General features: G+C 39.5%; 1 protein-coding gene across 2 annotated transcripts in view; it reads right to left on the reverse strand.

The window, feature by feature from the left end:
• Window positions 1–13,993, reverse strand: part of LOC124605099 (histone deacetylase 5) — a 105,564-nt gene that overhangs the window by 11,214 nt on the left and 80,357 nt on the right. For both annotated transcript variants that reach the window (XM_047136549.1, XM_047136548.1), the window contains one exon: window positions 11,789–11,959. In XM_047136549.1, coding sequence (XP_046992505.1) covers window positions 11,789–11,959 — 171 coding nt within the window. The remainder of the gene's footprint in view (window positions 1–11,788; window positions 11,960–13,993) is intronic.

A 13,993-nucleotide genomic window follows, 5' to 3' on the forward strand; every position in this document is an offset into this window, starting at 1 on the left:
TGCTAAAAGTGTTCAGCAATAAATCACAGCACATATTTTAGTACATAATAGTATTTATTCATTATAGTTTTGTGAACAGGTATATTTTTAACGAATTTAAATTAGTTTCTGCATAGGTGTGAAGTTGGATTCCTGAAGTAATATGGATGAAGTGGTGGGCTCCTAAAATGACACAAAGATATCAGTTAGTAAAAATGTGTGCTGGAAAGTCTGTGGAAACATCCATTTGGGGGACCTAGTTTTGAAGGGAAAAGTGACATCATCGAACAGGGACAGCCTAAACTAAATCTTCCACATTTAAATTCAGTAACTAAAAATTTTGTCCGATATTTTCAAGAATCTTGGTACTCCTCTTACAAATGGTTGTGCAGCTGCAAAGAGATGCAAAAATTGTACCATGTTTTTTTGTTTCCGTCCGATGTGTAGTGGGCAAAAAATGGCATGAATGACATGAACAATGTCTGCAACTTAGGGAACAGCACGGGAATTTCGAGGACCATATTACATCTGCATGGACCCTCATTAAATTTGGCAGTGCAAGGACGGATTTTTGTTTGACCAACACCTTGATATTAAGTGTTCAGTAGCGTCATTTCCTAGCTGCATAAGAACTATGTGGGGTGGCGGGTAAAATTTAATTATTTGTTTGTTCGCCGTTTTTCTCGCTCGAGCCTGGCAACTAATTTAGTAGTCAGCCAGAAAGCGAAGGGAAACGTACTGACCTTAGTTTCCAGTCTGCATGGCGACATTCTGGTCCAGCCCACTGAAAGAAAAGTTTCTATCCTCCTATTTCTTTGCACTTGGAAATTCACTATTTTCAATTGAAAGGAAGTCTTTCTATACTATCAGCACATTTAGCAGTTCAGAGGTGACCTCTACGGTATGTTCCTACCAGATTGCCTTTCGCCCTGACTAAAATTACTCTATGAAATTTTGCAATAATTGTTCAAAATTAATGCTCGCCATAAAAGTGGAAATAAAGTCACCAGATGCCACGCGGAATTGTAAGTCACACAGACGCGGAATTGTAATTCACACAGACGGCACACTAACAGTTACTCTGGTGAATTCTAAGCGATCCAGGATGGTGTACAATCCTCGCGAGTTCACTATCCGTTTTTACCGCAAAATACGCGCTTTGTTACAGTTCGGCTCTGACGTCATCCGAGGCAGAGCGAGATCTGAAGTTTGACAGATGTGGATCTTACCGTAGCTGAGTGCGAAGTGAACCTCTTTACTGCCTCTCAGGCTGCATTTATATTGGTGCTGGAGCAGACGGCCAAGGGAACATCTGTTGTCTACGGCTATCTACATACTGCGGCAGCCTCCGAACGGCCGCTTTCTCATGCAAATAAACTTTAATAATATAGTTACAAATTACTTCAGAAACCTCTTAATTTTTATTTGTATTCAGTTGAGCTGTTTGAAATCAAAGAAAAAGTTTCAGCTCACTACAATGAAAACTTTGCCTTCTAGAATTTTTATAGTGGAACTAACGTAGATCGTTACCTCTGAACCATATCTGTACTAGAACTTACATCAGCAGTTATTAATACTACAACTTTCAAATTAAGTATAGCCCTATCACTTGGTATGTTTTATCATCCACTTTAACCAAAATTCTCTATCATTAAAAATCACAGGTACTTAATCTACAACAATTGGGTACATTTTAGTTACAAAATTGGTTTTTTACTTAATTACTCAAAAACTATAAGAGGTAGCTTAATGTGGTCTTTAAGTTACTGTTTTGGGGTGAACTGAAGCATAAAACAAATTTTCATGTTTCTAAGTCCATTATTCAGCGCCTCTCATTCTTCCCAAAAATGTGGATTCCGGTGTTAATTTTTTGTTATATGGTTTTGGGAACCTGCACCACTTATTTATGAGCTCTAACTGCACCTTCTGACAAAATTCTGGCTTTCTAGCTTCATTATTTAGTGCCACTTATTTTTCTCTTAAAGCGGCATTTCTACGTAAACTTAAGTCTAGAACATAAAGACTTGGTACTTAGAACATTATAACACTAAACTATATTTTAACAAAGTTTTAAACATAAATTTTGATTTTTAATTTCATACTTAATTGTGCTACACGCAGACGTGTTAAGGTGACATGGCGCTACTAGCAGTGAACTGGGGTAAGTCCCGGCACACTCGCTCACATCTGTATCTCACACACGATACAGTGCTTGGCTTATTTCAACTTCCTTTCAGAGGACACGACATAACAGAAGACAGTGATAATTGGGGCAATTATGTTGAACTGTTACACTTAATGGCACAGCAAAATGAATGTTCGTCAAACTACTTGCAGACTTCAACTGTTTTTCAAGATATCTCAAGTGACATACAGAATGACCTAAATGATTCCATTGCTGAAGTAATTTGTACAGAAATTTCGAAAGAACTAAAAGAAACGCCATTTGTTGAGGTTATTATGGATGAAACTTTAGGTGTTTCAAGCCAATCCGAACTTTCAACTATTTTGCGATATGTAGTTATTATCCACTCATGAAGTGTGTGAGAGATTTATGGGATTTGTTGATGTCAGTGATAATCGATGTGCTGCTAGTTTAATGGAGTATCTGTTTGGCTGCATAAAAGAACTTTATTGTGGTACAAACTCAAAGTCCAGACATACAATGGCTGTGCCGTCAAGGCTGGCCAATATAATGGGGTACAAACACTTGTGAGATGCAAATACTCCTCAGTTCTCTTGCTATGCTCATAAACTGAACTGAGTACTGAAAACAGTCTGCTGAACAATACACAGGACTGCAATTTTTTTCCCCCATTCAGCTTCTGGTTTTGCATTCCCCCCCCTCCAAAATTGTCTAAATGATCCAATGCTTTGGATAAATTGATCAAATGACATTTTTCTTCAGTATCCAACACCAGATGCTTACGTAACAGCAGATTAATCGAGCTACTGGCAAACTACAACATTGAACTCACAGAGCTTTCCAAGCGATTTTACCGTGCTTTGTTTTGTGAAAGTGTTGATACTGTCTTGCATCAGTTGACTGACAGGTATGTTGACTTGGATAATTTGGCGTCCTTTCACATCTGAATTACAAAAAGTATAGCCAATATACAGGTAACTTCCCTGTGTCTGTATTTAATTTCTAGAAGGTATCCTATGGCGAACATTTTGATATCCTTTGACTAGGGACTGAACTATTTCTGATATATTCTTCAGACGAATTCCAGAACCAGCCAGTATTTAGACAAAGTCAATATCTCACCTCCTGTGGTCTCACAGAAGCCATACCTGAAGCATCAAAACTAATGAAATCAATTTTAACCATTCCTGCAACCAGTGCTTTGGCATAAATATCATTTTCAGCGTTGGAGAGAATCAAAACGTATCTTAGAAATACAGAATTGTAAACCAGACTGTCCCACCTTGCTTTGTTGTCCACTGAAAAACGATTGCTCAATTCCATGAAACAACAACTGTCATTCTACGACTCTGTGATTGACGATTTTGATAAGAAGTAACCCAAAATTGACTTCAAATATAAATAAAAATTTGAGTACTGGAGCTTTTAATAATATCCTTATTCCTGTAAATACCATAAGAGGTATTTTCTGAGTATTCGGTATCACTCAGTAGGACTAATATTGACAAAGTTGTGTATTGTCCTTTAATAGATGGCATATGAAATTATTCAATGTATTGCTAAGGCTTGATGCAATGCAGTAATGGTTTATCATAAACAATAACATGATGATGATGATGATAATAATAATAATAATCACAATAGTAAAGCTTCTCAAACCACCATTCCCAATATGTTAGAAATGTCAGAAGTAGTGACATCATGCCCACCAAAAGCAGTTCGTTGTTCCAAAGTATTGCATAAAGAGATGCTTTACTTTTGAAGCAGATTTCCTTTTAGCCAAGATGAGTTATGTTGTGCATGAGGATGTGCAATGGATTTCTTAAATCACGCAGTGTTTGACTCTCATTCAGAACTTAGAGAACCACCGGGGTGGGATAAATTATGCAGAGCATTGAAGACAGCTCGATGGAGTGTGGTTATGCCAACGTGCCCGTACTGTCGTCACACCAGATCTCACCAGAAATGCCACAGAAGGTGGTGCGGATGAAGTGTAGTGAATAGGTAGAGTCTGAAATCAGGTTTTGCGTGTCCTTGTCGGCGGGTTGGAGGTTAGGCAATTCAGAGAGGTCTAACAGGAAATGAACGGCATCGACTCGTCAAAGGAAATCAGCAACTATATTGTCAGCACCCTTTATGTGTCTTGACATCGGTGGTGAACTGAGATATGAAGTCCACGTATCTAAAGCGGCGAAGAGGCGGGTCAGATGGTGGGTTTGTAATGGCCGGGGGTCACCAGTGAGGAGGCTGCTCGGGTCGGTTTCGCCAAACAACACTCCCATTTTACAGTAGTTCATTTATTCATCTCTTTACACACGCAAGACTTACACAGAACTGACATGGCGGCACTGCACAAAGATAATGTTTAGTTTAGTTCAAAATATCTTTACTTTTAACAATTTTTTAAAAGTTATGAATACCATAAGTATCGCCACTGCTTTATACGATGGTGCAGAACTTCCTGGAATTTTAGGAAAAGAAACCCAGCAAAAAACGGGTTTTGGAATGATCTTTGATATGTGGCAACATGTACACTGCATATTTTCAAATATGAATTCCACCCAAAGCTCCCAAAGCACTGAAACCGAGATTTCACTGCGCAATGTGCTTTTGCCAGCCAATCATAGCTCATGTTCTGTGATCTTGCCAGCCAATGACAGCAGTTATTCAGAGTGTAGAACACGTGATGATGTCATCCACCAGTAACACCACTTTTAAGTAGCATGACCACACAAATAGGAAAAGTTGATGGTGTAGATTAATATGCATACAGTATAGCTACAAGAAAAGCTAAGCTTTCACATATAATTTTTAAATAATGGCATACATGGCTGGTCTTCTGGGTCCAAAATTTTTCTAAGTGGCTGGTTCTCTAAGTTCTGAATGAGAGTCAAACACTCCGTGATTTAAGAAGTCCATTGCACGTTCTCACGCACAACATAACTCACCTTGGTTAATAGGAAATCTACTTCGAAAGTAAAGCTTCTCAAACTACCATTCCCAATATGTATCCGTGAGCTGTTAGAAATGTCAAAAGTAGTGACATCATGCCCACCAAAAGCAGTTCGTTGTTCCAAAGTATTGCATAGTCTTTGTCCTAAGGCTTTTGACACATTTTTCTGCCAGCAGACACTTGCATGTGCCTGTGTTTTGCTGTTGTAAATGGCACATTTTCTTAGCAACTTAAGTTTTATTTTGGAGTTATTCTCTTGTTTTTTTTATTGCTACAGTATTATTCTGTAGTGTAGTGGAACATTAATCATTTCTTTATTGAAAGATTTCATAGAAACATTTTAAATAAATATACTGTTTACATAGTTCCGATAATGTCTGCACATTTCTTCAAGAAAAATCCTAACTGTCACTCAAAGCTCCAACGTAATGGTAATGGGGCCACTTAGGGATATGGCTGCAAGGGAGAGGAAGAAAACCAATGTGCACTCCATGTGCATACCGGGGGGGAGTCATTCCAGATGTGGAAAGGGTCCTTCCAGATGCCGTGAAGGGTACAGGGTGCACCCATCTGCAGGTGGTCGCTAATGTCGGCACCAATGATGTGTGTCGCTATGGATCGGAGGAAATCCTCTCTGGCTTCCGGCAGCTACCTGATTTGGTGAAGACTGCCAGTCTCGCTAGCGAGATGAAAGCAGAGCTCACCATCTGCAGCATCATCGACAGGACTCACTGCGGACCTTTGGTACAGAGCCGAGTGGAGGGTCTGAATCAGGCTGAGATGGTTCTGCGACCGTGTAGGCTGCAGATTCCTCGACTTGCGCCATAGGGTGGTGGTGTTTTGGGTTCCGCTGGATAGGTCAGGAGTCCACTACACCCAGCAGGTGGCTAAATGGGTAGCAGGGGTTGTGTGGCGTGGACTGGGCGGTTTTTTAGGTTAGATGGCCTAAGGCAAGTACAGAAAGGACAACAGCCTCAAAGGGTGCTGGGCAAAGTCAGGACATGCGGGGACCAAGCAGCAATCAGTATTGTAATTGTAAACTTTCGAAGCTGCATTAGTAAAGTACCGGAACTTCAAGGGCTGATAGAAAGCACTGAAGCTGAAATTGTTATAGGTACAGAAAGTTGGCTGAAGCCAGAGATAAATTCTGCCGAAATTTTTACAAAGGCACCGACGGTGTTTAGAAAGGATAGATTGCATGCAACCGGTAGTGGCGTGTTTGTCGCTGTTAGTAGTAGTTTATCCTGTAGTGAAATAGAAGTGGATAGTTCCTGTGAATTATTATGGGTGGAGGTTGTGCTCAACAACCAAGCTAGGTTAATAATTGGCTCCTTTTACTGACCTCCGGACTCAGCAGCATTAGTGGCAGAACAACTGAGAGAAATCTGGAATACATTTCACATAAATTTCCTCAGCATGTTATAGTCTTAGGTGGAGATTTCAATTTACCAGATATAGACTGGGACACTCAGATGTTTAGGATGGGTGGTAGGGGCAGAGCATCGAGTGACATTATACTGAGTGCACTATCCGAAAATTACCTCGAGCAATTAAACAGAGAACCGACTCATGGACATAACATCTTGGACCTACTGATAACAAATAGACCTGATCTTTTCAGCTCTGTAAGTGCAGAAAAGGGAATCAGTGATCATAAGGCTGTTGCAGCATCCCTGAATATGGAAGTAAATAGGAATATAAAAAAAGGGAGGAAGGTTTATCTGTTTAGCAAGAGTAATAGAAGGCAGATTTCAGACTACCTAACAGATCAAAACGAAAATTTCTGTTCCGACACTGACAATGTTGAGTGTTTATGGAAAAAGTTCAAGGCAATCGTAAAATGCGTTTTAGACAGGTATGTGCCGAGTAAAACTGTGATGGACGGGAAAAACCCACCGTGGTACAACAGCAAAGTTAGGAAACTACTGTGAAAGCAAAGAGAGCTTCACCGCAAGTTTAAGCACAGCCAAAACCTCTTAGACAAAAGAAGCTAAACGATGTCAAAGTTAGCGTAAGGAGGGCTATGCAACAAGCGTTCAGTGAATTCGAAAGTAAAATTCTATGTACCAACTTGATAAAAAATCCTAGGAAGTTCTGGTCTTACTTTAAATTGGTAAGTGGATCAAAACAGCATATCCTGACACTCTGGGATGATGATGGCATTGAAACAGAGGATGACACATGTAAAGATGATATACTAAACACCTTTTTCCAAAGCTGTTTCACAGAGGAAGACTGCACTGCAGTTCCTTCTCTAAATCCTCGCACGAACAAAAAAATGGCTGACATCGAAATAAGTGTCCAAGGAATAGAAAAGCAACTGAAATCACTAAAGAGAGGAAAGTCCACTGAACCTGACGGGATACCAATTTGATTCTACATAGACTATGCGAAAGAACTTGCCCCCCTTCTAACAGCCGTGTACCGCAAGTCTCTAGAGGAATGGAAGGTTCCAAATGATTGGAAAAGAGCACAGGTAGTCCCAGTCTTCAAGAAGGGTCGTCGAGCAGATGTGCAAAACTATAGGCCTATATCTCTGACATCGATCTGTTGTAGAATTTTAGAACATGTTTTTTGCTCACATATCATGTCATTTCTGGAAACCCAGAATCTACTCTGTATGAATCAACATGGATTCCGGAAACAACAATCGTGTGAGACCCAACTCACTTTATTTGCTCATCAGACCCAGAAAATATTAGATACAGGATCCTAGGTAGATGCCATTTTCCTTGACTCCCGGAAGGCGTTCGATACAGTTCCGCACTGTCGCCTGATAAACAAAGTAAGAGCCTACGGAATATCAGACCAGCTGTGTGACTGGATTGAAGAGATTAGCAAACAGAATACAGCATGTTGTTCTCAATGGAGAGACGTCTACAAATGTTAAAGTAACCTCTGGCATTCCACAGGGGGAGTGTTACGGGACTATTGCTTTTCACAATATATATAAAGGTCCTAGTAGATAGTGTCAGAAGTTCCATGCGGCTTTTCGCGGATGATGCTGTAGTATACGGAGATGTTGCAGCATTAGAAAATTGCGGCGAAATGCAGGAAGACCTGCAGCGGATAGGCACTTGGTGCAGGGAGTGGCAACTGACCCTTAACATAGACAAATGTAATGTATTGCGAATACATAGAAAGAAGGATCCTTTATTGTATGATTATATGATAGCGGAACAAACACTGGTAGCAGTTACTTCTGTAAAATATCTGGAAGTATGCGTACGAAACGATTTGAAGTGGAATGATCATATAAAATTAATTGTTGGTAAGGCGGGTGCCAGGTTGAGATTCATTGGGAGAGTCCTTAGAAAATGTAGTCCACCAACAAAGGAGGTGGCTTACAAAACACTCGTTCGACCTATACTTGAGTATTGCTCATCAGTGTAGGATCCATACCAGATCGAGTTGACAGAGAAGATCTGAGGAAGAGCGGCGCGTTTTGTCACAGGGTTATATGGTAAGCGTGATAGCTTTACGGAGACGTTTAGCAAACTCGAGTGGCAGACTCTGCAAGAGAGGCGCTCTGCATCACGGTGTAGCTTGCTGTCCAGGTTTCGAGAGGGTGTGTTTCTGGATGAGGTATCGAATATATTGCTTCCCCCTACTTATACCTCCCGAGGAGATCACGAATGTAAAATTAGAGAGATTCAAGTGGGCACGGAGGCTTTCTGGCTGTTGTTCTTCCCGTGAACCATACGTGACTGGAACAGGAAAGAGAGGTAATGACAGTGGCACATAAAGTGCCCTCCGCCACGCACCATTGGGTGGCTTGTGGAGTATAAATGTAGATGTAGATGTAGATGTAGAACAGAGAATTACACTGCACTGATACTCGTCACACAGTTACCTCTGCGATAATTTTCATTCATAAGGAATGTTGTCATAACAACTATGACAATCTTCAGGAAGAACAGATTTAAGTTGTAAATGTTTCCATTTGGATTTCTTGATTTTCAGTCTTTCCTTGTATAGTTTCGGGAAGCAAACATCTCCAAGAACTTTTCTCAGACGCCTCGGTAATTCTTTCCACACTTTGTTGAAAGAGCACTTGTAGTAAATAATACCACTTGCACAGTACTGTATTGCTCTTAGATTGGTAACTGTAAGCTCATTTGTTACAGCTCTTCCAGGCATAATTGAGTTGTACAGCCACAAACTTTTCTCTGCATAGTTGATGAAAAACGAATAATGTAGGTAATGGACTTTGTATGGCTGTGGCTTTTTCTTGCTTCTTTAGATATCATAGCGTATTGGCTAGGAGGTGTAACTTCACGTCCTTTAAGCTTGCACTCAATGGAACTGTGAACTGAGTCACATTCCATCTGAGTACGGCCTTTCTCCAAAAACTTTTGTGTAATCAGTACTCCAGTATCAATGGCTGATCTTAAAAGAGCATTTGATAATATCACATTTATGTTCTGATATGTGAAGCTGTCAGAATACAGAATAATATGAACGGAATTTTCCTTAATTGTTCTGGATAGGGTGTCCACGATGAATGAGGCAAAACATGATGCAACCAAATCACCTTGTGTTTCATTGAACCAGTAGCATACTGCATCACAACTTTCTAAATTATACATTGTAAAGTTATGAACAGCCAACTTTGTTTTATAACAAACTGCACTTGCACTTAAAAACGAAGCTACTTTCACAGCCTGTAAGTCCGGCTTCTGCTGGGCTTCTTTCTTGTCAGCATCTTTTTGCATTCTTGCCTGCTCTTTCCATTCTGTGCGTTGCCTTCACACGTCTTCACTCAAGTTACCAAGCCTGTATCTACAATACAAGTTGCACTGGTCTTTCTTGAGGGAAAATAAGCTAATATTGGCATCTTCTAAAATCAAGTTAAAGGTAGCCCGACTTAATGGTGAAACATTCTCCGCATGACATTTTTCCACATAAGAGTCCATACAGCTGTTGTTTGGATTGTAGAATAGGCTCAAGGTGCAACTTCGAGGAGTATTTCCTGCAGTAATGTGACGGAAGTTTCGGAAGAGAGTCCAGGAATTCTTTTATGAAGGTTCTCTAATCTTTCTTCTTCATCTGTTTGATTCAAGGTCGTGACGATTCTGTATCAGGACTCGTCTCATGTGTGGAATTACCCAGCCAATATCGGACAGTCCATTCGTTAATCCCAAGAGTATTAAGAAACATCTTTTTGCATAGTTTATGTTTCCCCAGCTCATTTTTCAAATGATAAATGAGTGTCCCTTTTCTCCTGGATTTGCCAGTGTTCTTTCCTGGATGTATGGTTGGAATTACCTCCACAAGGTTGATAACGTAAACCTTCCTCTGATCCCAAGACATCGTTTCCCAAAATGTGTTAAATACTGCCAGCCTATCATCAGCAGAAAACTGATGACTCTTCTTTTGAATGGATTTCTAGCACATCTTCGAAGTAAATGTTGGACCTAATTGTCATGCCTCTCTCAGAGTATCATGAGTGATATTACCAATTCGACTTCTTTTGTATCCAATATACGCCTGTCCACGCATTCTCAGAATTTTATTGGCATTTTTCTTCCAATCTTCAGGATGTGGTTTAGACTTCCTTTTCCTGTCACTGCTTACATCACCATAAAATTCTTGGCCTTCACTGTCAGCATTATTGTTGCTGCCTTGATCTTCTGATAATTTATCCAGTGCGTTTGGCAAACAATGAGCACCATCACATAGCAATCAGTGTGAAGTACTGTCGTCTCTAGTGGAAACTGTGACTGTGGTTTCATTTTGAGCATTGTCGGATACAGCCACTGAAGTTTCTATATGGAAAAATATTTATAAATTAATTTAAGGAGACAAAGATGGAACAGTCTAGAAATCTTTGGCAGAAATGAATAAAGCACAGAACGAGTGAAGTGGGGGTGTTCTGATTTATATCACAATAAGACTCTTGCAGTGCTACAAACATTCAAAGGTGAATAATGAAACAATTTTCTTACTGCTGTCAGTCACTCTGAGGAACAATTCTCCACTTTCATAAGCTGATTTCAGCTGAGAAACAATTTCTTCTTCAGTAAAAATATCGTCATCTATATCGCTGTCTATTATCACGAATGAAGCTACAAGCATGGAACCACTTTTGAGCACTGTTAAATACGTAATAAGGCAGTAACAATATGCTGTGGCTGTGCACATTTTTGTATTTATGCGGTATTGTTTACAGTATCCATAGATTGTACATACGCAGCATTTAATTCTCTACAGTTCTGCAGTATTGCCATCTATTTATTTGCTGTGTCACATGTGGTATTGTTTTGGATAGTCTTTTCATGGTAAATAATTAAAAATTCGGCATTATGGCGTTAAGAGCAGATGCACGTACTGTCAACAACATCATCTGCCTGAAAATTGAAAAATCAGCAATTTGTCAGTTACACGGTAATGTTTCTTCATTGACGACATATGCTCTATAACTGGAACACCATGAACAAGATGAAGAGACTAGGTGGAGGACGATGTGAAATGGAGAGGACTACAATGACAGGAAACAATGAATAATAGACTGTGGGAGAAAAGAGAAGATTGGAAGAGGAAGAAGAAGAAGAAGAAGAAGAAGAAGAAGAATCTTTATATGATAAATTCAGAAGCTCAATATAGTGATTCTTTCTCTACAAATGATGTGATAAATCCTGAAGAAATATAATTTAAAAAATTAAAAATGAATTTTTCCATTCCAATCCAAAGATTGAGGCACAACTAACCTGGATTGCAATAGTCTTCTGCAGTGTGTCCACAGCATTCTGACACGGTGGTCGCTGCAGCTCATCTTCAGACAGAGGGCTGGGTTCATCACCTAGGAGAGCTCGTACGCACTCTTCAGCTGAATCACATATGGAGGCCAGATCATATCCACCTTCTAGTGAGAGTATAACCTGAAAAAAATAAATAAATAAATAAATAAATAAAAATGAAAAACCTTAATTATACTTTATCCACAAAACGTGTTAGCATAAATTCCTAGTTAACAACACAAACACAATAATAAGTAAATGGTGACAAAAGGGAGGAGAGAAGCTTAGACATAATTTGGTGAGGAAAGTCAGAAAATTCAAGAAAAAATTAATGTTGATTCAAATTTTGGATCACGATGAATTTAAGTGATTCTGTTAAAATACACATAAATGCAATCTGATTCTGAGCTGGATAAAATACGAATGCAGAAGAGTCATTAAAGAAGTAGATGGATATTTCCACTTGCCATCTTTCTAAACACTACCACAAATGCTGATGCTTAACACCCCAGAAGATGTAGAAACTGAGGAACAAATTATAAATGGAAACAATCTAAATCACAAAAGAGCTAAAAGTACAAACACAATAATAAAATGCTGGGAGTGGGGAGCAAAACTTCACACTATTCCCTTAACATATCAAAATGCAATCTTCCAAAGAACTGTTTACAGCACGTGTTCGCTCAGTATAAGAAAGAAGCACTCCACACTGTGAATACAGCATAATCTAAAGGTAAACATAGACAGTGCATGACACCACTCATATCTCAGTCTGGTTTGTCCATTCATAGTGCAGAGTGTAGTCTCTTGATGAGCACACCACAGAACTGCAGAAATGCCTTAACAAATCTGTATTTGCAATTTGAGTATTAGCAGACATAGGTGACAAAAAAATGAAAAAGCTTGCATACTTTGCCTACTTTCATTCCATAATGTCATATGGTATAATATTTTGGGGTAACTCGTCAAGTCAAACAAAAGTTTTCAGAGTACAAAAGCGTGTAATACGTATTATTTGTGGAGTAAATTCATGAACGTCCTGTAGAAACCTCTTCAAAGAACTGGGTATACTAACTACTGCCTCTCAGTATATTTACTCCTTAATGAAATTTGTCCTAAATAATATATCTCTTTTTCCAACAAACAGCTCAGTTCATACATACAATACCAGGAACAAAAATGATCTGCACAAGGACTTAAAAGCACTTACTTTAGTTCAAAAAGGGGTCCACTACTCAGGAACACTCATCTTCAATAATTTGCCAGCAAACATAAAAAAATTAGTTACAAATAAAGATCAGTTTAAAAGGAGCCTGAAAGACTTACTAGTGGCCAACTCCTCTACTCCATTGATGAATTTTTTAATAGAAACAAATTATGTATTGTATATATTCATACTATTAGTATTGTTATTTCAGCTTAAAAAAATTGACATGTTCCACATCCAGGAGGATCTCATCACGGATCTATGGAACGAAAAACTAATCTAATCTGATGAAGTTGACAAAACAATACCACAAAGCCTGTTTTGCAGCGTAGAATACTAAGCCACCTGGAAGGAGCTGGACACATAGCAAAGTCTCATTATCCTCAGATGTGCCACACAGCGTCACTTCGAGGTTTTGGTGACAGTTTTGAGACAAAGGAGACATTCGTCACAGGCCAGAATCAAGTCGACGGAGAATAACCACCCCACAGCAGGACCGGTATCTGGGCTTAACTGCTGGATGAAATCTGCAAGACAATTGGCTGCAGAGCATGCAGCTCCCTCAGGAGTAGTTGTTTCACAACAAACTGTGTGTCGGGGACCCAGAACAGTAGGCTGTTTGCCAGATGTCAGGTCATGTGCATCCTGCTCACAAACAGCCCTTATTGCGGAGTCGGCAATATCAAAATCGGACCCTTTAAGTATGCAAAATGGGTTTCATCGCACATTACTATGGAGAGAAGCAGATAGCCAATACAACCCCAGGAACATCATGGAAAGAGACTAGTTTTGTGGTGATGGCACCATGGTGCAGGAAGGCTTCATGTTAAATGGCCATACAGAGCTGCACACCTTCATTAGTTAGTTAGCTTGTTACATGTTCCACAGATCATATGAACAGTTCTTTTACTGAAATGATGTGGAGTGAGTCAGTTTACAAGATATGTACAAATGGTTAATGTTTAATA

This window comes from Schistocerca americana, chromosome 3 (assembly GCF_021461395.2).
Source record: "Schistocerca americana isolate TAMUIC-IGC-003095 chromosome 3, iqSchAmer2.1, whole genome shotgun sequence".
Lineage (NCBI taxonomy): Eukaryota > Metazoa > Arthropoda > Insecta > Orthoptera > Acrididae > Schistocerca > Schistocerca americana.